This window comes from Idiotropiscis lumnitzeri, chromosome 2 (genome assembly GCF_059441095.1).
Source record: "Idiotropiscis lumnitzeri isolate Australia: NSW breed Sydney's pygmy pipehorse chromosome 2, RoL_Ilum_1.0, whole genome shotgun sequence".
Lineage (NCBI taxonomy): Eukaryota > Metazoa > Chordata > Actinopteri > Syngnathiformes > Syngnathidae > Idiotropiscis > Idiotropiscis lumnitzeri.
Window position 1 is genome coordinate 4,234,295 of NC_142392.1, and position 25,148 is coordinate 4,259,442.

The 25,148-nt window shown below is 44.8% G+C and overlaps 1 protein-coding gene across 2 annotated transcripts in view; it reads right to left on the reverse strand.

Annotated features, from left to right (window-relative positions):
* Window positions 1-21,864, reverse strand: part of plxna4 (plexin A4) — a 113,321-nt gene extending 91,457 nt beyond the window's left edge. The window contains exons 1-4 of one of the 2 annotated variants that reach the window (XM_088284347.1): window positions 21,804-21,864; window positions 20,794-21,086; window positions 10,799-12,149; window positions 1,382-1,564 (exon numbers count right to left, since the gene is read on the reverse strand). In XM_088284347.1, the coding sequence (XP_088140473.1) occupies window positions 1,382-1,564; window positions 10,799-12,043 (1,428 nt within the window). In that variant the 5' untranslated portion in view covers window positions 12,044-12,149; window positions 20,794-21,086; window positions 21,804-21,864. Of the gene's footprint in view, window positions 1-1,381; window positions 1,565-10,798; window positions 12,150-20,793; window positions 21,211-21,803 lie in introns of those variants that run through there. The other variant, XM_088284337.1, reaches the window with a different exon arrangement.
* Window positions 21,865-25,148: the final 3,284 nt, after the last annotated feature.

Here is a 25,148-nt window from a genome sequence, read left to right on the forward strand (position 1 = left end):
AGCACTATAAATAAGCGTTAAAAGCCAAAAAAGACTGAAGGAAGGTGGCGGAAGGGGGGGGGCAAGTTGAGGTGGGCGAATGGATATAAATCAACATCCATTAGTCCGGAGAGGGGGTGCTTATAAAGTCACTGATAAAGGAGGTGGACCGAAGCTCGGACCTTTTATTGTTGTGCTGTTGTCTTTTATTACCCGTGATGTCATCTAATGGTATACACTTTAACGACCGGGGGCGGAGCCCGCCGCGCATGGGAGGGGAGTATTGCCGTGTAATGGGACTGTGTGTGTGCACTTGTGATGGCGGAGTATTGATCACCTTCTGGCCAACATGTCCGCCATATGGACGCAAGCTGAAGAGAATGTGTTGGAAACAAAACGCAAATGTGCAGGTGACGATATTCACAGCCGCTTTTATTACCCGGCACGCTAAATTTGCCGCTCATTATCATACATGAGCAGCAGGTATAAAATATGATTACATAGTTGGCGCTGCCGCGTGACGTTTATTACGGGAAAGGGCCGCTCGGGGCCCCCGCGCGCAATAAAAGTAGCAAAACAAACACAGGAAGGGGGCGGTAATCACGCATAATAAAGAGAGTCAAAAAAAGAAATAAATAAATAAACATTGTTTCTGCGTGCTCGGTGATAATTCTCCGGTTCACGTCTCGTTTCTGTCACCTCCACCTTGTTTTCTCCGGACCTGTGAGGCTCACCGACCCGGACTTGGACAACCACAGCTGACATCGAGAGCGAATTATAACGTCACATTAGCTCTGCATAACAAATCGTGCGGCATGCGACATGTTCCACCAGGGAGGCGAAGAGAAAAAAAAAAGAAAAAAAAGCAGGTTTGCTTCAAAGTCCTGTTCCGGATACAAAGTCAGAAAAAACTGTATTTGAACTTAAATGTGCCTGAAGAAACAGATAAGAAGTCCAATCAGTTCTGCAACATGCTGATGTGTGCTGTCTAGCAACTTTGGCAACATGCTGACGCCGGCTCCCATTTCTGCCCCCCTAAGGGGTGGGCCGGGATTTAAGTCCAAAATGGAGAAAAAAAAAAAAAGTAGACTTGTGATGCAGAGGATGCACAGGAAACGTGCGCGTGGGTGTGTGCGGACGAAGGGGATGTTGCGAGACACCAGATAGGTTTGGCTGAAGGAATCAAATCCTCCCCTCGGGGGATCTCTTGATCACACCTCCGCTTCCTCACAACACACTCAAATTCATCGCACGCATGCACACGCACGCCGCGGCAAATCCAGCTGACTCAGCGGGTTTTCCTCAAAGTCAATCCGACTTACTACAACTCTCCTTCCTCGTATACGTAGCGCACCCCCTTAGAGGCTCTTACTCTGCCTTTCGCAAAGGCGACTGCGCTTACCTTCTTCACACGGCCGCTCTTGGTGCCCACGAAGACCAGCGAGTGGTTCTTGTAGACGTAGGCCACCACGGAGGTCATCTTGTCGTTGGCGTCGGAGAAGAGGGGCCTGCCGCGCACCATCTCCGACACGCCGAGCGGCGCGTTCATGTCCAGGCCGCAAAAGTCGTCGTCGATGGTCAGGAGCTGCGTGGGGATGACCAACAATGACGGGAAATTAGTTACGTCCGGTTAAGATTCACCATGATCGACTAATAATGATGTGGTGAAGCAGCATGTGGCGCGGGTTATTTGGTTCTTATTAAGTTTTGCATGAAACGTTTGGGGACCACTAGAGAGACGGAAAACCATCACAAGTCTTCTGCCGTCTCCGTCAGGAACTGTCGGATGATCAGGGCAGCGACTGAGTCAAAATGGAAAACTTGCAGTCTTGCAGTTTGGGTAAGCATGTGACCAACTCCATCAAATAACCAAACTCGATAATATCATTTCACACACTTTGAATTCTAAAAGGAGCCAAATTCGAAGCCCTCCCCCTGCGTGAAGACATTTGTTGTTGTGAATCTCAGAAAACGAGCGCGAGTAGATGACGAAGATGGAAGAGGGCCGCCGTCAGGCAGCGGCGCCAGAGGCTGAACCGTCAGGCACGATTCACCGCAGTCCACCCGAAGCCGGCGCGGCGCGTTATTAAAACGGGAAATGAGGCAAAGCGTCATGACGCGTTAAAGCAAATCGCCGCCGTGCATTGATGTACTCTCAGCAGACATCTTCGCCAAAGAAAAACAAGTCTGAGGACCCTTTCTTTGTTTGTATGCGGCATTCCTCCCTGCCGCCAGACAATATTTATATCACGTGACACGGGATGGGGAAGAATGACTTATGGGCTTTGATAAGAGAATAATGGCGCCTTTTGATCGTTATTCCGCTTGTGTGCGGGGTTGGATTTGAAAACTGTTTTTTGGGGAGTGGCACGGTGTGACGAATGGCTTCCCCGTCTGATTGAATGCGAGAGAAAACTTGGCAGGTGACGACGCCTTTCCATTCATTCAGAAAGCCGTCCGCCGTGATATAAGGCTTGAGCTATGTGCCGGTGATCACATGAAGTCCATTATCCCCGAGTATAATGCGACGCCTTGACAAACATTAATTAATGCCAAAATAAAAACCACTTGCTCTAAAGTGGCAAGCGGTCGAAGGTGGAATGCTCTTGGATTAAGAGGCTTCTTTAGTCCTAGTTTCCATTTTTTCACCCTTGAGTGGTGCTTCTTCGTAACCTTTCACGACGGAAGAAATATAGACCCTGTTGAGTGGTCGATGAAGGTTACCGTATTTTCCAGACTATCAGGCGCAAACGGCAACAACTTTGCTAACTAAAACGGAACAGACCCAAGAGAAAAAAATGTAGATTTATTTTGCGTATTTTCTGAACTATAGAGCACCCCTACTGGTGAAAGAAAAATCCGCAGAAAAGCCACACTGTTGTATTAGCCGCATGGTTCAAAATCTAGGAAAAAAGTAGTGCCTAATAGGGTAGTCGGATTGGGACCAAGATAGTGTCGCAGGGTCGGAGGGTAAAACGAGCAAGGACAAAGGAAAACGGTAAACGACGACGAATATACGGTAGCGCTTATAACGTGAACCGTTGCTAACGATACGGAGGTGATTCCGTAAAAATTCCAGAAAGTTTCCTTCTCATAGTATTCAGTTTCTTTTCTTCCACGGGATTAAAAGACTAACAGGCTCAAGCAGATAGAAAACTGTAATATTCGCTGCCTTCATTATTAAACGCTTCCTCGGAGAATAACAAAATACGCAAAGACATTCCTGTCAAGTGCAATTACCTGATTCCGAGCCCGTGAAAGTGGTTTTGATAATCCAAAATAAATCACTTGACATTATCTGCGTGTGTGCATATTTGTGTGCGCGTGTGCAAAAATGTGTGTTTGTCACTTGTGCCGTGTTATTCCAGCCGCTTGCCAATCACATCTGCCATCTCGTCGAGTGCGTTTCGTGAGCGCGCCTGCTGCAATCTGGTGAAATATACTTTCCGTCTGTCAGGAAGCAGACACGTTTTCATTACGCCGCCGCCGGAACATGACATTGGTACTCGTGACGCTTACAGACGCCCTGGGTCGGAATGGCAAATAATATCAACGCGGCGCTCGACGTGCGGCGTTAATAAGATGCTGATGTGACTGGCGCGGTGAGGTTTGGCGTTTGAAAAACATTGATGTGTTGTGGGAATGACGGAATAACATTTCTTGTGTAGCCATCCGGTGCGCAAAATGGGAGGGACACAAATGCGGGTCCAGAGTTTGGTTTTATTTCGGTAAGTGGGATAAAAAAATAAACAGGGCGATACGTGATCCCACGTCTATCACATGACTAGCACAAACCCTCCCACGTTATCGAAACCGCTTTTCCTCACGAGGGTCACGGGTATGCTGGAGCTGTCTTCGGACAGTAGGCGGGGTAAACCCAGAACTGGTTCCCAGCAAATTGCGGTATTCTGCATTATATTTACAAATTAATCTTTGAAATATATATATTTTTTTATAATCTTTAGATCGCTTCCTCTTAAAATCGCTCAACGATAACTCAGTTGAAATAAAAGATGAAAACGTATCAGCGATACGTGGGGGGGGATTAATAACTAGAGCTGCACACTTGCCTACCATTGACAGATCTCTCCGTTTTGAGTCCCTGATTGGTCAGTGATCCTACCGAACCTCCTTGCCAGCAATTATAGTCATCAGCCAATCAATTTGGTTCCAATCTTTATTGTATTTGATTCTTAGGCCTTTGTGTCTCTGGCATACTTTATGGACAGATGGATGGATGGCTAAAAATACACAACCCAATATAATACAAGGTTGGTGTATTTGATGGACTCACAGACCAAGAACGGAACAAAAACCCAAACCAGACTACCAGCGACAACTACTGTCAGTCTGCGTATACGTATATGCTGTCAATGGTAATTGAAAAGGAAATTGTTCAGTATTCCTTTGAGTATCCCGCAGCCAAGAAAAACAAACAAAGACGAACCCCAGTCAGTCCCGACGCAAGCGGCGGCAACACGAGAGCGTAGTTCCTATATTTGGACCGTGTCCAGAAGCTGAGGCAGAATCAGGTCACTCTCGGCCGTATCCATCTTTTGGCTGCCAGCGCTACGCACAAAGCGGGAGCGCTCCTGGACTGCAAGCGCGCAGGGGTGGGGGTGCGGTACGGGATCAGCAGATATATACACGCCGAGCTGCGGCAAAGAGAAGGGGCCACGCGAAAAAGCGATTAGCGGCGACTGAAAAAGATCCGCTCTCCAACGCTCTCTGATGTATGGCCTAATCTGGGCTGGCGCGGCGACGAGGGCCCGTTCCGTTGGCTGCCGGTTCACAGAGTTAATGACACATATTCAACCGCAGAGGAAATTTCATTTCATGTCGCTGCTCCGCTCTCACGGGCTCCAAATAGTCCATTTTCTTGTCGTGGCCTCGTCCCTTTCGCGACAATTATTCCACACAAATTTGGACGAGGACCATGCTGTAATGTGATCATTCCACATTAATACCAATCCGAGCTCGTTGTGCTTTCATGCATTTTCACTGATTGAAGGGGAAGTTTTCCCTTGATAGAAAAAAAAAAAAGTAGCGCCTCTTAAACTATATAATTACATAATACCGCATTCGCCGATGCCAAATTGCTGACCTGACAGGATGATCGGCAGAACTATGTCCTGACTAAAAGGATTCGTTGAGCTCATTGTAATTATATGATACATTCAAACCAGGTGGAACAATTAAGCAAATTGAAATCGACATTGTAATGTAGCACAATGCAATTTACAAATCGCGAAGGCTGCAATTTGAGGGAGAGAAAAAAAAAAATCATTTTAATTTTCATGGATAAGGATCCAAATAACAGGTTTTACATCGCATTTTTGGGGCTAAATTTGTTTTGAATGAATCACAGAGAGATCCCCGAAAGCTAGGAAGTTGAGGCACAAGCTACATGCTACTTACGCTAGCTAGCAACAAGCTTCGTTTGGGTACGGACGCGGCGAAACTCGTTGCGGAGTCACTCCCAAGTGAGTAATCTTTGCCTCTGTGACGGATAAATTACATTTGTGACGAATCGAACACCAAGCTAATTGCTAAGCTAATTGCTAAGCTAAACCAAGATTGACAAGGCTAACGGCTATGGAGACATTTTTATATTATATTGAGGGATTTTTTTTTTAGCTTGGTGACCATGAAATTCCGTCATTGCTGCATCCTTTTGGATTTACAAAAGGAATATATTCTGTGATCAGACTTTGTTATTCTTAAAATCGAATATGCATTTAATTGAATAAATCTGCTTCTGATGTCTTCTGATCCAGAGTCTTATTATTTTTTATGCTTCATGGAAGCATCCCAAGAGTTTTCTTTTCATTTCTTTAACCAACACCGACCAAGTTGAGCTACAATTCAGTTTGAATTCAATTCCGTGGATCTAACTTCCCCTTTGCGTGCCACTGCGGGGACCACCCAGTGATGACAACACGAGCGAACAAAGGAAAAGATGATTTCGGTGCATGCAAAATGGAGAACGCAAAAAAGGGAAGCGACGGGGTGCTAATTCATAATAAACAGAGTTGAGAATTGGGGCGCAAATGCAAGAAAAATGAAAGCTGCTCATACTCTTTAAATAAAGCTCACGCCAATGTTCGGAGGCTGAGGGCCAGCCGGCGGACAACGTTGCTTAATCACAGAAGAATGATATTGTGATGAATACTGACCTTTAGCAAGTGGTATCATGTATGAAGATTTAATTAGCAGGCCGGCCAGCCAGCCAGCGAGCCGGAGAGCGGATATGTGGATGGATGGAGTGGGATGAAGTGGAGTAGGATAGACGAGGGGGGGTTGAGGGGGGGGGGGGGCGGTCTGGATGGTCTTAATGAATGAATGAACTTGCCTTTCACTTCCTGTGGATGTGGCCGAGACTGACTCATCGGACAGAAAGCCACTGATTAAGCCTATTATTTAGTCCCAGTACACAAGATTATATATTTGATCCGTTTATTTTTATAGTCTAGATACGTTCAGTGCAGTCGATGCAATTTTTTATACATCAATACATTTATAAATATTTTGTGTATTTTTTACGACGATTTTATCAGGCTTTTGAGATATTCTTTTTTTTTTTTTTTTTTCAAGTTTGACCTGTACGCTAGCACAATACCATTCGTTGTAATTTAAAACTATGAGGTTTCAGGAATTTTTTTTTTTTTTAAATCCACTTGTTGCTGAACGCTTAATTCCAAAATATATCGCAATCAAAACAGGTTTTCGAGATATTCTTTTTTTTTTTTTTTCAAGTTTGACCTTTACGCTAGCACAATACCATTCGTTGTAATTTAAAACTATGACGTTTCAGGAATTTTTTTTTTTTTTTTTTTTTAAATCCACTTTTTGCTGAACGCTTAATTCCAAAATATATCGCAATCAAAACAGGTTTTCGAGATATTCTTTTTTTTTTAAGTTTGACCTTTACGCTAGCACAATACCATTCGTTGTAATTTAAAACTATGACGTTTCAGGAATTTTTTTTTTTTTTTTTTTTTAAATCCACTTTTTGCTGAACGCTTAATTCCAAAATATATCGCAATCAAAACAGGTTTTCGAGATATTCTTTTTTTTTTAAGTTTGACCTTTACGCTAGCACAATACCATTCGTTGTAATTTAAAACTATGACGTTTCAGGAATTTTTTATTAATTTTTTTTAAATCCACTTGCTGCTGAACGCTTAATTCCAAAATATCACAATATATATCGCAATCAAAACAAGTTTCATGATTATTATTATTATAGAAAACCAACGTTAATCGGTAGCAATCGAAAACGTGAAACCGAGATTCACATGACGAATGTGCGAGAAGGGCCCGTGGCATGTTGCTTAATGACACGTAATTAATGATCATTAGCCGAGAGGGGACGAGCGGACGGCCGCGGCCTGCTGCCGACTTGCACGCAAGCGACCTTGTCATTCTCTCCTCGGAGTTAAAAGGGTGTGAAAGTCGGTGAAGAAAGCATTCCGAAGAGAGGACGGAGCGATAATGAGGTGGGATGGGGAGCACCTGAACGGGACGAAGAAATGAATCAAGGATGGGTGTACATTTATTAAGACTCCCCCTTCCCATCCCCTCTCATGCTTTTGTTTTTTTTTTTGGTTTTTTTTAAACTCGTTTTTTTTCTGCTGACCGAGCGAACATGTAAAGTGCAGGCGGCTGGTTTTATAGGTCACATGCCACTTCGCAATGATCTATGGATGCGGGCCCTTCTGCAGACTTATACTGTTGAGCGTGCACTATGTGGCTCGGCCGAGCGTGCATGGTGGACTTTTTTTTTTTTTTTTGGGGGGGGGGGGGGGGGGAGCGTCCTCGCTGTCCTCTCCATCATATCCTGCTTTCTTTCTCTCTCCGAGCAGATTATGGAAAGCAAGCGAGGATGTCGGGATTTATTCCCGGGTGGAAGAGTCACAAAATCAGTCATGGCGCTTCTTTCTCAATATCTGATCTAAAACATCAGCACTGCTTTCGTAAAAAAAAAAATAAATAAATAAATAATAATAATCATGGGAGGAAGAATGGCTTCATTGTTAATCTGACCGAGGATTACTCGATGCTGCCAACATTATCCAATCACTGGAATCCTCCATAAAAATCTGGCAGTTTGGACGAGGCAACATTGTTCATGCTGGATTAATATCGGCCTTTGGTCTCGTGATCAAATATTTTATGATGTCATATTTCATATTGTATGACTTTTTATGCAACTTTCAGTAATTTTCCAAAACAAGCTTTTGCTCATACCGTCACATGGATAGGTTCAAGTTGGTTGCCACGGTGACAAAAAAATAAATAAATAAAAGAAAGATGAAAAAAAGCCAAATAACGCTCCCCATCTGTGCGTCGCATTCAATAATGAGGCTGCGGGTTTTCGCATGTCGCCTAATTGGAGACAAAATAAACAAAAACTCTGAGCGAGTTTGAAAAACAGCACACACTCACACACACACACAAAATACAAACCAAAAAAAAAAAAAAAAAAACAATGAACATGGTAATGTAATGAGTTGAAATATACGACGTGACGGATGATGTAAGTGTATGTTAAGTAGCATGCTTGCATTCGGAATTTTACGGCGAGCAAGTTAGCGATGAAATATCGAGGATGCCTTGAGGTCATCTTATCGCTGCTTTATGTTAATATGATGAAAAGTACACCCTCAATTAATTTCATAATGCTCTCTTCTTCTGATTAATGTGATCTGGTGTCCATGATACACTTTTTTTTTTACGACGGACCTATCACCGCCCAACGCCGGGATTTAATCAAGGTAAATACTGCGGACAGTCGGGCGTAATAGCGCCGCAATCTGCCGAGCAATTTGCGCCATCTAATCGGAAAGCTGTGGATTAATCACAACATACCCCGCCGCCGTCAGCTGGTCGAGGGGCGGGGGGGGGGATTTATTGAGGAGTCGTCGGTGTTGCTTTAAAGACTTGATTGGCACGACTGCTTTAAAAACATTTTTATGCAGATTGCTTTTAATGTTTGGGGCGACGGCGTTTACAAGTCCTATTTGCATTCTCGAGCGCTAATATGCCGAGTGGGAGTTTGATGTCATTGTGGCTTTGTCATTGGAAAGTCTTTGATCGAAGCGCTTTTAGGATCTGTACCCTTGCCGGCCTTCGACTTCAGATTGGAACTGGATTTCCGTGAAAAGCAGGAAGTGGTCCTGGCTAAATTATAATGCTGCTGGACAAAGACAACCGAGCTTGACTTTGAACGAGGGATGTCCAAAACTGGACTGTACTCAAATTTGCGGGAAAGAAAATGCACCCATACCGCCACATTGATACCAATTTACAAGTCTGAGTTGAGGTTAACAGAATCTGCTAAGCAGTGAACAGAATAGTAACGATAAACAAAATCGGAGTTGATCTGCAGCCATGACTTGGCGCTATTTTGACAAGAGAAGTTCCTTCCCATCCCTCACTAGATGAAAGCAGCAATCCATCGTGTCATCTTTTGATCGCGTGCATTAGCGCGGTTGCTAACAGCTATAAAGTCCTAAGAGGAAATATTCAACTCATTCACTACTAGCCAAGTAAAAAAAAATAAATAAATAATGGATCTTTGACGCCTTTAGCCGTCAATGGCAGTAAACGAGTTCATGAAAATTTCATGAAGCCTCTTATTTGGAGCGGTATTTCTTACACCCTCCTGGTGTCAACGTACGAGCGCGCGTGTGATTTATCTCCCGCCGTGTCCGCCGCCCCCACTTTTTCAGCGGGGTCCAATTCACGCGGTGGCAGCGACGATACCGTGGCGCGTGGTGAAATGGCATCATTCCGCGGCGCAAAGCCCAGCATGCGCCCTCACACACATACACGTACTTCCGCTCCCTGGTGACAGCCCCGCTACGGGCATGATTTATCCTGCCCTCGAGCGGACCGACGACGCCGGTGCAACGCACCAAAGACGTACTCCCAGATTTACGCCTCGATTCCAGAGGTCGACACGAGGAAGGGTCAAATCCTGAGATTGTCGACGACTGAGGTCACAAGTCGGGCAAATTCGGAAATACGACCTTGAGCCATATAAGGTACATTTATTTACTATTGTAGCGACTGTAGGAATTGCTGTTGATCCTCGCACTGAATGTAGAACCAAAAAAAAAATCGCTCCATTTTCTCACAGTGCTTTTATTTCATCTTTTTATGCGTTACTTATAAAGGTTAAGGGCAATTACTTAACGTCGCTTTGTTGAACAGTATGTCGTAAAACCATTATTCCATTCTTTTCATCAAAGCACAGGCGTATGCTTTCACAGCAGCTCCGTCCCGTATATTGCAAGACTGTCGGAAATAATTGAGAGCACCCTCACTGATATCTTTATCCGGTTGTGGTTCATTTAGCATTGGCGAAACAAACCCAAGATGACAAATTTTCTTCTTCTTGGGGTTGGCTGCTTTTATTAAGCAAGAGGTAGAAATAAGAGAGTTTGGGCTGTTGAAAGCAGTCCAAACACTCAGCACCCAATTCAACCCGGCTTTCTTACGTGGGTGCGTGTTTGTGATGAACTGAATCACAGAATCGGTAATGTTGTTACAGAGGAATGGAATTATGGTAATTTGGCTGAGCACTGAGCTGCATTGTTTTAAAAAAAAAATAGGGTGAGTGGATAGTGAACATCTCTTCATAATGAGACGGTGCATGAACCCACCCAAGAAAACGTTGCTCATCAAGGCGATCCAACCCAAAGTATTACATCTGAGCCATAATGAGGTCATCGGTGTCTTTTAGCGACACTTACCTGTGCTTACATCAACTAAACAGCGAGAAATCAACAAAATACGTCAAAGCCGTACTCACCGCACTGCTGCAGGGGATATCTTTGACCTTGAGCCAAGCCAGGTCGAGCGTGCCCTCGCCCTTGTAGCACGACTGCAGCCTGTCCTTGATTCTCTCGTTGATTTTGCGCAGAGAGAAGACGCACAGGGCAGAGTCTTGGGACTCCTGCTGGGGCCGCCTTTTCTGGCCTTTGGAGAAGACCGCGAACAAGACGTCGTCGTCCGGCGCGACGTCCAGCGAGCGCGCCAAGTTGGCGCCCGCTTTGGAGAGGTAGGCCGCCTCCAGCAGTCGGTACTCCACATTGCCGCTGACGCATCCAATAGGCACCTCAACGTACGAGTTGAAGGCGGTGTCTGCTTTACACAGGCGGACTATCTTGGAAGTGTAGACCTGTTCTCGGCCCGCCGAGGAGGACCCGGTGGTCGGGCCGCCCCCCATTTCAGGCTGCAGCGTGAGGAAGTAGACAAAGCTTCCACTGGCGAAGCCGTAAATGTAATAAATGTCAAAGTCTGGTATGACAGTGAAGGTGTCTGACGGGATCTTAATCATTGAGGCCACAAACTCATCGTGGAAGACGTAAGCGAACATCCCATCCTCCTCGGAATTTCTGGCCAGCTTGCGACTAGAGATGGTGGGGAAGTACTCCGGCTTGCCGTCCACCGCCGTGGCGACAAACAGCATGTCCGGGGAGGCGTTGCCGTAGGAAACGATGACGCCAAACACAGAGCCGCTTTCGTTGACACCAGAGAGGTAGTGTTCCTTTTTGTGGAAGGGTTCTCCGAGTTTGAAGAGGTCGTCCAGGCGCAGCAGTTTACAGATGCCCTGGTAGAGGCTGCCGCACGCCAGCAGACGGTTTTCCCGGTAGTCCATCAGCAGCATCTTGTTGACGTTGTTGGTGAGTGTGAGCGGTTCGCTGCAAGGCTGCACGATCCGCGGCGGGTAGCACTTGCGGTTGTCCTCGTCCGGCCCGGTCTCGTGAGACACCTGGACCTCCAAACCCGGCGACAGTTTATAGATGCGATTGACCGCTCCCAAGTAAACGTTGCCATTGCGATAGTCCACCGCCAAATGGTTGAATGTCCATTCGGGGTTCTCCGCGCGAAACGACGCGTACTCTTCCTCCTCGAGAGACGCCGTGATCACTTGGGAACCGGAGACGTGAGACTGCGGCGCTCGCAGCGGCGTCTTTGACGACGCGAGTGGCGCCGATGTGGAAAGGAAGCAGCATAGAAAAAAGCAGGTCCGTGCCCTGGCATGAAACGTCATGGCTGTGCCGAGGCCGTGGGGTCTGCGAGGAGTGGGATGGAGGCACGGTCCACTACTGTCGGCCGATCAGGATCAATCCTCTTTCAAGATGGAGGGCATTATGCACCTAGAAGGGAACAAGAAAACAATGAGAAGCAGCACAAATTTAGCCCCCAAAAAATCAATGTATGGATCAAGCAGAGAGTCGTCTCCGAGGAGGTCATCAACATGGCTCTGCGCAGACCCCCGTACGCCACCTTCTCGCCTCTATGCACCTAATTGATTCTCCCTTCAGAGTAGCAATTTGCAACCTTTGGCGATTTCTCCGCTGCCTCCCAACAGGGCACATCACCTGCTGACTCTGCACACGGCGCAGCACCTTCACTTTGTCTTTCACAAACTAGCACAAAGGCGAACAATAATTAGGCAGGGGAAAACGCAAACGCTCGCAGAAATAAGCCTACCGATATGACATGGGGTCATTCCAAACAATGACGTTCTGTTCAACGTGGAGTGGCTCGAAATGAGCAGACAGGGAAGACGACCCAGCACTTCCTGTAAACACGGTGCTCCCTTGCAAGTGTCACCTGCTTGTTAGGTCTCCCTGGTGGGAAGGTGGCATTCATCTGTGTCGCATCCGGGCAAGCGCAATCAACCTGAGCAGCCTCAATTGTGTCTACACAAACAGGTTGGCACATAAATCCAATCTTAATCAGCTCTTATTACAGTCTTGAGTCCCTCAGGGTAATCCGTAGCAGTTTTCTGGTATTATGTAAAAGTGATTCCAAGACACAGTGATACCTTGACTTACGAGTGCCCCAACATCCGAGTGTGGAACCGCAGGGCTGCTCACTCGCTTTCCCCGAGAGACCACAACAAAGCACTCCCTCTCTTGCTATCTCAAAGCCGTGGTTATGAATAGAAGACTTAACAAAAGGGGGAGGAAGGAGAGATTAAGGTGCGAGATGTCGGGGGCCGCACTTTCACCTATCACCACTTTGAACTAAACTGCACTCCCAAAGTCAAGGTTGGATGTGGTTTTGTTTGGATGGTTTTAAAGCTAACTGTACGACGCAAAAATGATTGATCTGGAGATAGTCTTGCCAAAGAGAAAACAAAAAAAAAACAGTCATGAGAAACCATTAGCAAAAATCAAAGATCAACTTCCTCCAAATTGGCCAATTTCCAAGAGCATTTAGACAATCTTTTATGGATCTGTCAGGAGCTCCTTTTAGCTTGAGCGGCAATGATGGCGTAAATGGAAGGCCGGGGCAAGACGTGACAATTAGTAGGCGACGACGTTCAAAAGCAAGAGCCTGACAAAATCTATTTCTATTCAAAGACTGGAGCAAAAACGACAAGGCGCAAATGAAGATTGGGTCTTCGGTAAACTGCTTAAAAGTGACAACACAACAAGCGAATGGGATTAAGAGAGCGTGAGTGAATGACAATGAGAGTAATTATGACGAGAGATTATGTGTAAAGAAAAACAGATTTCTGCGTCATTACCACCAGTAAGATAATCAAAATGAATATGACAACTGATTTAAAGCTTGGCCGCGGCGTCTCTTCAACCGCCACGGCAACACTTCGTCACCTACAGTTGCATCGGACATCTGAGTTTATCGTAGGACGGTCCTCGTCTGCAGAAAACGCCAATAGGACTAAAGGGAACTCGGGATCTATCTGGGATTCTTAGACGCCACCAAGACCTGAACCACAAGAAAAACGACCACGCCAAAACTCCAACCTGGACATCAAACACAAACTTCATCTGGTGATTAATCGTCACCATCAACGATGATATGAAGCTGCACCCTTGAACTAATCCCGCCAGCTACCCTTCCATCCACACGGGGAAATAAATAAAGATTGAGCGATCAGGCCTGACACGGGGCTAAACTAACACCCTGAACAGATGGCACGCTCATTCCTCTCAGGAAGACAGTAGCGGCAGAGGAGGAGGCAGCGAGGATGGAGCCGCAACGTCCTTGGGTGTTTACATCAAGACGCGGATTAGCGGCGTGGATTACTGTCACCGGATACCCGCTCTGGATCGGGGAGTGGGGAGGGTCTAATCCAACACAGATATCATGAAGACGAACAGAAAAAAAATATGTTGGGATATATTAAAGGGTTTGACTGCGGTCCTTGATCAAGTATCTGCCGAGTTCTCCTGAGGCGAGGTCATGAATCGGCAACTGGCGCCGACCCCCCCAGACGAGACCGCAGACATGTTTTCTTTCACAGCAAACGGATAATACAATATCAGAGAGACAGGAACAAGGTCTACTGTCATATTTCCTTGCTTCAAGTCTTTGCATCCGTTCAATTTCAGTTCCTGGAATGTTTAGGGAAAAAAATGAAAATCAAGCGCAGCCAGGCAAAGATCCAACGGTCGTACCCTCTGGACTTTCGCCGACATCTGCCCATCTTCTCACCATCTGTGTAATATTTGCCCCTCCTTCACTTATTAAAACCAATTCAGGAACGGAAATTCAACTCCAGCCCCTCGGAACGTCGCCTGGAACATGACGAACGGTTCCACGTATGACTGCCGCGAAGCCCGAAAAGGAGTGTTCTCCGAAAGCCACTCGTTCGGAATTCCCTGTAATCTAGATCAAACGATCTCGTTCACGTTACGATACCCTCTCCATCATCCAAGTGCCACAAGCTCTCGCTCCCAATCAACAAGACGCAGATACTTTGCCGTAATTACGACCGCGGCAGCCAAGAATCGCTCTTAAATGTTTAAAAGGCCGCGCCGCTTTTTTGAGGGGGGGGGGGTTCCGAGAGCTAATTCAAAGCCTTAAGCGGCCGTTCCTCCTTTTTTCACTCGTCTAATTCCCAGACGCAGAACGCTCGCGGGTAGACAAAGGGGGGATACGCATCAGTTCTCGTCTGTATCCGCCGCACACTGGCATCGTCTCAAGTCCCGACACGTCTTCGCTGTGTTCCTCCATCTCGCCACTCATCCTCAGTTGTTCCCCCTCTCTTGATTTCAGCTCCTAACAAACGCAACCCCACTGAAAATCTGGTTTTAATGTAGCGGCTAATGAGTTGCGGTTTAGCGCCGGATATTTTACACTCGTTTTCGGCAGACACTTTGAAAACTTTGCTTCTGTGTACGGCCGAGGCAACATTCAGCAAGGTCATGTGACCATCTGCCATTGTCAAATTGTTGACCCATTGAGTAAGTGTTTCTTCTGAACAAAAACCACAAGTCAAATTTAAATAACCATTATCGTAAACACCAGAAACGGGCCAAAATAATAGGACCTCAACTCCGTACGGTGCATTGCAGCTTTTAAAATGTGGCTCCTCTCTACATAAATATTGATGCAGCTCTTCCATTGGCTCAAACTAATAAAGTGTCCTGTGAGTTCATTTTCGTTGAAAAACGACCAAAATAACATTGACCCTACATAAAGGGGAGATGATTTGGTGTTGGGCAGGGATGTAATAAAAGTATAAAAGAGTGTCGCATCCAAAAATGAGGCCCCGTGTAAATAATAACAGTAATCACAGCAGCGTGTTAGCGGGCCGTGCCCTGAGACCGCGCATGAGAAACCTCGGAACACCTTCATGGAACGCGGCCAGGTGATTATTGGCGTCGTGAATCACCGCTTTTGCAGTTGGCTTGCTAGAACGCTGCACCGTGTCCAACAGACGTGCTGACGCGCATGCAGGGAGCCTGAGGGGAAACCGCGCAGGATTGTATCGCCGTGATTCATGTCAAGACAAGTTTGGAGGGAACGCAGGGGTGAACTGTCATCAGGACTTGACGATACTTTTAGAGGCTACCATTTGCTGAAACCGCACTTAGTCCGCAATTATCCTCATTTGCTGCATTTTGGCCTGTTTTACTGCCGCTTCACCTCAGCTGCACCCTCTTTAAAAAGAAAAATGACAAATTCCAAACAATTCCAGTCCACATTTTCAATCTTTTTACTATGTGAATCCATGTGCCACTGACCCATCTGATTCCCAATCTATGCCCCCGAGAAGACTTGACCTCCGGGATTAAGCGCTTAGCCACAAAACGCTTCATAATTTACAAGGCTTTGTGCTGGTGATTAGAATGAAACATTTAATTTGTCCGCCCACCGCACCAAAATTTCATTGAGTCTGCCGCCAACTATTGGACAAAAACATTAATCCAGCCAGTTTTATTCAAGCGCATCTGGATGGTTGGCAGCATCTGGATTACGCCCCCCCCCCCCACCCGTATAATCCAGTGGTGATGAGGAAGAGCCTTAAGCGTCTTTAATTTCACTGACATTATGCTGCTCCTTCTGGTGGTCGCACCTTGGCCACCAGGGGGCAGCACAATATAGACATGTACTAAAAAGTTATTAGCTGCTCTTTGCAGAGGATAAAGAAAATAGACTTGGGAGTATTGTTCTACATGTTTTGCATATTTTTTCTGGTTGTGTTTTCAAGCCTGTGGGCAACCAAAAAACAACAAAGCAGGAAACTGACAGGTTTGACTTGTAAAAGCCCCCATTTTAATTGCACGGATTTATTAGTAAAAGTTTTGTTTTAAACATTTCCTTTAAAGTGGTTTCCCTGCGCTGGGAGGTGTTTAAAGTGAGTGTAGGCAGGTTTACACTCCATTACTGGGCCTTTTGCCTCGCCTCCTCGCTTGTTTGTCTCCCTTCAGATGTTCTCGCCGTGTGTGCAACCGCAGCCCTCAAAAGCCCGTGGCATAAACACATCAGACAAGCTTTCTCCGAGCCAGCCAGCCCGCCCGCCCGCCTGCCTGCCAGCCTGTCGTCCTTCACAGCTACAAGCGAGAGGATGCAAATTGTTCTCCCCCCCCCCCCACTCCCTCGCCACGACTCTCGTCGCTTCACACGCGGTCACGGCCCGTGCTTTGACGCCCTGATTTTCCACCGAGCTCTACCGCCTCGCTGTTTCTTTTGCCCCGCAGAGACACGACGAGGTTCTGACAAACATATAGTAAGTAAGCACGCTTGCCAGATTTGCCGCCGGGGCCCCCGGAACGGCACAAGCAAAGCTCCGCTGGATGAACTGCGGCGTGACAATGCAAAACAGATGGACACAAAAGCAGAGGGAGGAAAGGCTGAAATGCTCATTCACAAGTTGGGAGGTATGCTTCTGCCAGATGGGGGGGGGGGAGTCACTTGGAAGATTGATGTAATACAACAAGTCACATTTTGTACACTCAGGACTGAAAACCACATTTAGACTTTGTTAAAAGTGAACATTTTTTCATAGTTTTTTTTTGTTGCGGTTATCGCAAAACACTGCCATGTATAGATTTTGTAAAATTCTTACCAATTGTAAAATTACAATTAAAAAAATAATGCCTTTTTTTTATTTTACCTTGAAAATAAAAAAAACATTTTCCTGTAAATGTAAAAAAAAAAAAAAAATTATAACTTTCGAGCCACTCGTGCAAAGATGGATATTTTTTTTTGGGGTACTTTTTTTCCAGGTAAAATTCCAACGGTTATGAAAGAATATTTATTTATTTATTTATTATTTTAAGTGAGATCTAATGTACTCCTTGAGCTGAACATTTTTTGTCGTGAAAAAAAAAAAAAAAAATCAAATTCCAATCAAATTGTTCATTTTAAAACGGCTACTTTCTTTCTTTTCTGTCTTTTAAGTAAATTTTTTAAATTTAACATTTTAAAATAAAATGTAATCACTTTTTTTTGTTGTAGCATCCCTTTTAGAATGACAGAGAATTAACGTGTTTTACTCAGAACTTCCCACATAATTTGACATATTTTCCCTTTCAGAGTGACCCCTTGATAAAAAAAAACAAAACAAACAAAAAACGGACCGTCGTATGTGACAGTATGCGCAAAAGCACTTTGCCCCACTCATCATTCATCATTGGTGCATTTCCAGTTACTGCCAACCAACATTAACACATCCACACATCATTTCTCTTTTACTGGCCAAGGACAATTTCCGAGAAGTTTGGAGTTGGCAAAGCGGGTTACCATGGGGACACGTGAAGAATGTTGTGTGTCACAATTCAAGGGTGAGTAAATTACCCTCTGAACAAACGAAAAAAATGCGACACCCGCCCACCACTAATGTATACATCAACATATACATTTGTGAGTCTCTGCCGCTGATGATGTCACGAGTACGCAAACAAGCAGCCCTAAGTGCAATTCACTCCTTAAAATGTGGAAAAATACATTAGTGAGCTTTAGCACAGCAATCAAACCGCCACAGTCTGGGCCAGAACACAACAAGCAATGAAAACATTTCATTCCAGGGAATGCTACTAACTTCTCCCCGGCACTTGGCGGGGGAGTACTGGGGCCTGGCTGGGAGTCAATCACAGCATTCACACGCGTTTCCAAATCCCATCAACAAAAGCGCAAGGAGAAGAAAAAAAAGAAAAAAAAAAATAAAAATCACAAAAGTCTAAAAAAAAATAGGGGGTATCACCGTGAAAAGCATGCAAACAGTAGCGTAAGCCTCACTAAATCCCTCATGAAACATCCCCAAAACATGTTGCTGCTGTGCTATCATTTATCCTGTCCATGTTTCTGTTTGTCCCTCTCAGTACAGAAACTAGTCAATAGGTGCTTCCTGGAAGCTTTGAGCGAGACACAAACGAAAAGCATTGATCTCCACGATTATCCGGAGATCCTCAAGGATCAATTTGCAGTCCCAGCTACTTTAGCGTCCGAAGAGGTTTTAACGACTCGTTTGTAAGCAATTATTGTCATCAGAGGGCATAGATGCGCCTCTTTGAATGAAGTGTCTGTCAATCAACCGAAATAGGAAGGATACAGCGTGCCATACAATGCACGGAAAAAGGTCACGATATTGAAACCAATTAGAAGTCAAATGTAATCGCAACAGATCGCGGCTCTCAGACTTTTTACATCTAATACCATATAAAAATAAATCTATTCAATGCAAATAAATTCCACTAAAAAGTTAAATACAACTGAACTGACACTGAGCACAAAATATTTTTCACGTACCACTAGAGGGAGCCTGCGTATCAGCAATGGTACATGTACGGAATTTTAAAAATTGTTTTTTTAATTTTTATAAGTAATTCACAATATACAGGACATAAAAATTACCAATAGGCTTGCTAACAATTTGATTTATTTATTTTTTTTTCATATTTTGAGAACATTTTAAATCTGACTCAGGAATCTATCCAAGTATTCTAATGACAAGATGATTTTAAAAACCGACTACATAATTCATTTCTTCAGAAATGAATCTAAGTAAAAAAAAAAAAAAAATTGCATTATATTTTTTTCTATACATTTAATTTTTTTATTCCAGTATTTTCTCCCCAATCAATTTTATTCCCACCTAAAATGTTCTCACTTTTGTCAAAATAAAATTTATTTTTCAAATCTTCAATATTACGTCCACTAAGGCCTCAAAATAACATCACGAATGATGCTTATCCTCATGAATTGTGCCCAAGCATCAGGTGGTGCCGTAGACCTTAACACCCAAGGAGTATTATTACCAATCAGAAGTCTGAAGAAAGGTCCAAGAAGGCAAAACATTGTTAAAAAAGGGACCTAATCGGAGCTGCAGAACAAACAGAGAGCGCCATTCATGTCCGCTGCACAGCCTCATCATTCACCAGCGTGTTCATCTCACTTCATTCACACACACACACACTTCCGCAGAGTCTCCCCAACTCCACCAAACGTCATCCGGCAAGGTTGCCGGGTGAGATTAAGCATCAGCGAGGCTCGATATTGACAAGGCCGTGCTCCTTGTAACCATAACGCCGCACCTGACGGACACGGGGGAGGTCATATGTCAAAAGTGACTCGCTTACAAAGGCGACTACCCGGCCGGCGACCAGATAGGATTATCCAACTCCTCCTCTGGGACTCAAATGTTTACCCTCTTCCCTCACTCGGGACCTTGATGGTCGTGATGCACACTAATGGGCCACTTCTGATGGGAAAAAAGAGAAAGCACACAAACGCGCAGCGCACGAGTGAGGTGTTCCGAAAAAGTCCTTGGATTAGAATAATTTGCCTAAACTGATGTGCCTAATAAAGCGGTCATGCTTGATTTTCAACACGATTCCTGCAGCGTGGAATGTGGTCGTAAACAAATCCATGTTGTGTTCTGCGCATTCATGTATTACAGCGGCGTTAGCGCTCCGCCGATCCCTCCAGGGCTCACATGCGGCAACCCCTCCGGCCATACTTTGAACACACAGACTTGCACTACGAACCGAAATGCAAAGTAAAGGTGGCTTGGCGAGACGACAGAATGCCAATAAAAGCGCAAACCTAAACATATGCTCCAATAAACGCAAATTGACACGACGCGCAAAAAAAAAAAAAGAAAAAAAAGTAAAACGCGCTTTCACGTGATGATACTTGAAAGACAGCCAATAAGAAGCGCATTTTGATGATGGATCTCACAACACCTCAAATGCAACTTGCCAAGTGACAACGTGGAGTCGAATTCCCCTCGCAAGGTATTTCATCTTAAAACGCGCCAGTTGAGTGCCCCTCAGCCAACTTTTCAAGATTAATCACCTTTATTAAAAGCAAGAACGAGCTGCCAGATGGCAAACACAGAGAGAATAATTCATATAAAGGTTTGTTTGGAAACGCTTCCTCGACCGTAAGCTGAGCCTATAAAATATGCAGCATGCTTGCTTTTTGGAAAAAAAAAAAAAAAAAAAAAGGAAAAAGCCCGGGCGTTCATCACCGCATCCAAAGTGGGTTGAAGCAGGTGCATCCCTCCACAATCCCAAAACAGGTCAGCCTGCTTACCTGGACTCTCTGCAGATGTCACTTCGCAGCCGCACTGCGGAATACAAGAGAGGCACGTCCAAAAAAAAGAAAACAGCTCCCAAAAGACACAAAAATGAGAGAAGATTTGATTAAATCCTGCCCGGGAGGCGAGTCCACTTTAAATCCACACATTCAAAAAAAAAAAAACACACTTCCACGAGCTTGCAGTGGCGGACCTCCGGCAACAGCGGCAGAAGCAGCAGCATCCCCCCCCCACGTTCAGCCGGAGCGTAACACGCCGCTCAGCGCGCACTCACAGCCGGCCGCCGCACCTGCCATGCCCCGGCGAGGAAGCACGAGAAGAGGAGGAGGAGGAAGAGGTTAGCGCGTGTGCACGGAGAGTTTGGGATGCGACTCGGTGCGGCGCTCCTGCTCAAGTGACGCTTAGGGGGTGGCTGCAGCAGAGCGGGAGTGAGAGGAAGACGATGAAGGGAGGAGGGAGAAGCGAGGAGGAGGAGGAGGAGGAGGGGGAAGAGGAGGAAGAGGGATGCCTCGGAGTTGGGCGCTTTTGCCCTTCACACTGAAAAGAGGAGGACGTCAAGCAAAGGGGGAAAAAAAAAAATCCAGCACCTTTGCATGCACTTTTTTTTTTTTGGGGCGCACAAGTCAAGCAAAGAAAAAAAAAAAAAAAGTAATCCAGCACCTTTGCATGCACTTTTTTGGGGGGGGGGGGGGCAGGTTCCGAAGTCGGATTTTTGGGCGTCATTTCCATATAATGACAGGGAGTGATTAAAATCTGCATTATTTTATCTCTTTGATGAGCTTTTAAATGCTTCAGGCGTGGGTCCAATTAGCGCAATTAGTATTCAAGCAGCCTCATTTACGGCATGTGGTTTTAAATGGGTGGAGGCGGAAAAGCACTTTTCAAATAATGCAAATGTGATTTTTGAGGTCTCTTTTTTTAGGGGTGTGCAGCAGCAGCCTCCTTCTCCCCCCCCCCCAGCCCCCCCACCCCTCCTCCAATTGGCTTGTGTCTGCAGATAGCTCACCGAGAAGGACAAGCGCTGGTTGAAACTCTGCATCAGAGCGCCACCTAAAGGACAAGGGTGAAGTGCAGGCAGCTCAGCAGCGCTGCCAGTGGTCACAATGAGTGCTACGCCTGTGAATAAAAAAAATTGAAACAAACAAAAAAGAAATAAAAAAATCAATAAAAGATTACAAGTCTGACAGTTTTTATGTGATGTTTTTCATTGTATTTTAATTCCTTCATTTAGAATTTTTATTTGTATTGATTTATTTGAATATATTGTTCTGTCTACATGAATCATATATTTTAATTAGAATTTATTGCTTTTGTTTATTATTTTGGGGGGATTTTGGTTGTTTTTGATTCATTTGCAATGTGTTATTAGATTTTATTAGTTTAAATATATTTTATTACACACACACACATGCATCATCACTAGATGAAGCGTGCAACTTCCGCCACAACAACGATTTATTAAAGGCGCAATAGCCGACCAGCATTGGACTTTTGGCCGCATTTGTATCAGGTAAGTCATTTTAAAAGAAAAAGAAAAACTTCTGCGCGGGTTTGAGTCCAGGCTCTGCTGTTCTCGGTCTCGCTTATTTAATTATTTCTTTATTTTTTTGAAAATGGAAAAAAAAAATGATGATCATGAGTAACATATAATTATTTTTCACATCTTTTGACTAATTCGACTTGTACTCTGGAGTGACTTTTAAAAAGCAAGCCCCAAATCTTCTTGACGGCGTTTTTGCGCTGGCAGTCTCCTTTGCGGGCATCTCGCCACTCATTTGAAGGCCGTAAATGCATCGATATGGACAAAGCTATTAGCTTCAAGCGGGCTAAATCAACAGTCTCGCAGATTTTCATATCAGATAGCTCAGCAAATCAATAACGCCGCCATCCACTGTGACAATAATGTGTCACCCTCACATGACCTTATGAAATTAATGTTTGCGTGCGTCAAACAGCAAAACCATAAAAGACCCACGGAGAGGCGACCTGTGCCGTTTGAGCGGAAATCCTATGAGAGTACGAGTAAACAACATTTTCGGAAGTTTCATTCATTTTACAACAAAAAATGCGGAAAGATTTCTACAAAATTGGTGCATTCAGTTTTGCATAAAATCCTCAATTTTTTGTTGTTATTAGATAAAAGAAAAGTTGAGCAACCAAAATGTCCGTTTTTTTTACTGAACAAGTTCATCCTCTAGTAAAAAATCTTGTATCACATATTACAAAAATAATCTGTACAGGCGCTAAATTTAAAAAAATTTAAACTTTTGATGAAAATCCTAATAAAAAAATTTGGAGGTCAACAAAAAAAAAAAAAAGAAGAAGAATGCCATACGGTCGGAGGATGTGTTAGCTTGCCGCTAGCTTCTTCATTCACGCGCACTGACCAACGTGACTGGCACGTTTGTCTTGCAAATGAGACGATGACTTATGAATGGTGTTGATGAAGTTGCCGCCTCTAATTCAGTCGAGTGTGCGTTTGAGGGTGGGGGCCGGGTTGGGTAGATTGTGTATGTGTGTGTGTAGGGGGGGGCATTCTGCCGCCAGCTGGCATGGTGTTGTCTCAGCAGTTCTACCAACGTTGCCCCAAGTGCGCGGGGGTCCCTATTTGAATGAAGCCAGTGAAGCCCTTTAAGCACAGCTGCATGCTGCATCTAAACCTTGAAATCCCCCCCCCCCGACAGTGGCGCACACATCCCACGGGTCTTTGTAGCCCCCTTTTGCAAACGTCTACATACAAACGCAGATGTCCATCAAACATCTGTTCCAGCATCCCTTCCATCCCCTTTGCCTTTGACAATGAGTTCAAAATGATCCAAACGCAAAGGATTGTAAACTGTATCACAAAATGTGCAGGTTGCAGAGATATTGCAACATTTAAACATTCCGTTTGTGGTGTGCTTTTTTTTTTTTTTTTTTTTTGGTCAAGGCATGACATTTTTATTTATTTATTTATTTTTTAAATCAACTGAATATGTCAAGTTTGCTACTCATTAACTCGTTCATTACCCCCCCAAAAAATGGATCTTTGACGTATTTATCCGTCAATGGGACTAAATGAGTTGAAGTATCATTTGTGTTTGTGAAATACATTTTTTCACAAAATGTACAGCCTTTGTCAGAAATCTCAATAAATTCTAAGTCCGTTAGTGGAGAGGGACCACTTTTGTATTAAATTCTATAAACCTCTATGTTGGAATGAAAACAGCAGCATGCAAACTGCTCGTTTCCCATTTATGACAATCAATCACTTTCGTACGAAATCCAACTAAACACCCGGCTCGATTCACACCTAAAAATCATGTTCGTATTTATGTTGACATTTACAAACCTGTCACCGATGATGCGTGGCGTCCATCTCAATTGAAATGTTTGGTTCCCTCCCCCTCCCCCCTCCCCGATTCCAATTCTGAACTTCGAAAAGCAACAACACGGCGCGTGTCAGCCTCGCGCATGATATCTCATTTTTATAATGAGCTCTCATGCGCCGTGAATGACACGCTCAAATCCCACTGATTTGGATAGTAAATAGCTTTTCAATGCGTAGTCACATGGTAAATGGTATTGAGGCTGACATTTGTGTTTATATACCAGCGAAGCGGCCGAGGACGGCCGTGTTGACGGTGTCACGTAATTAGTTAGTTTGCATATTGATGACCTGATACTTTTATTTGGCGAGTGCGTGGGTGTGTGTTTACCCATCCGTGGATCATCTCCGCCAGCCTCCCTAGCAGGACAGCAGCTGCCCGACTGTCTGTCTGTCTGTCCGTCCATGTGTGTACCAGGTGAGTTTCTCCCGTCGGGTCTCCGGAGATCCGTTCCAAGCCGCCCCCCTAAAGAGTTGAACCCATGGGTGCTGCAGATGGTCCGGCGGCTTGGAGACCGGGGGACACAAATTATAAACGCCAAGAGACAAACAAACAAAAACTGGAACAATTTTCAGAGCGCAGACCTTTGCTTATATGTGCCAAGTGATGCTGTTCCCCTCCAGTCCTGGAGGGGGCAATACTGCTCGTTGAAAGGTGGGTTCAAACTAAGGCGACAACAATGAATGGGATAACTTGAATAATCGTTTTACAAAAGAAGGTCAATGTTTACCTTGAAGCTTCGCAGGGATCATCAGTTGACGCCCACGTCACTCACCAGATCAGGCGCCGGCTTTAAAAGCCAGAAAGTCACAGATACTACAGCAGAACATAAGGATGGCAACCTCAAGTGCACATCTCATACATTTTAAACAACACAAAATACAGACTACTCAATTAATCGACTGAATAATGTGTAGAATATGGAAGTAATAGCTGCAGCTCTAGTTACTACACTGTGTCATACGGAACCTTGCGCAAATCAA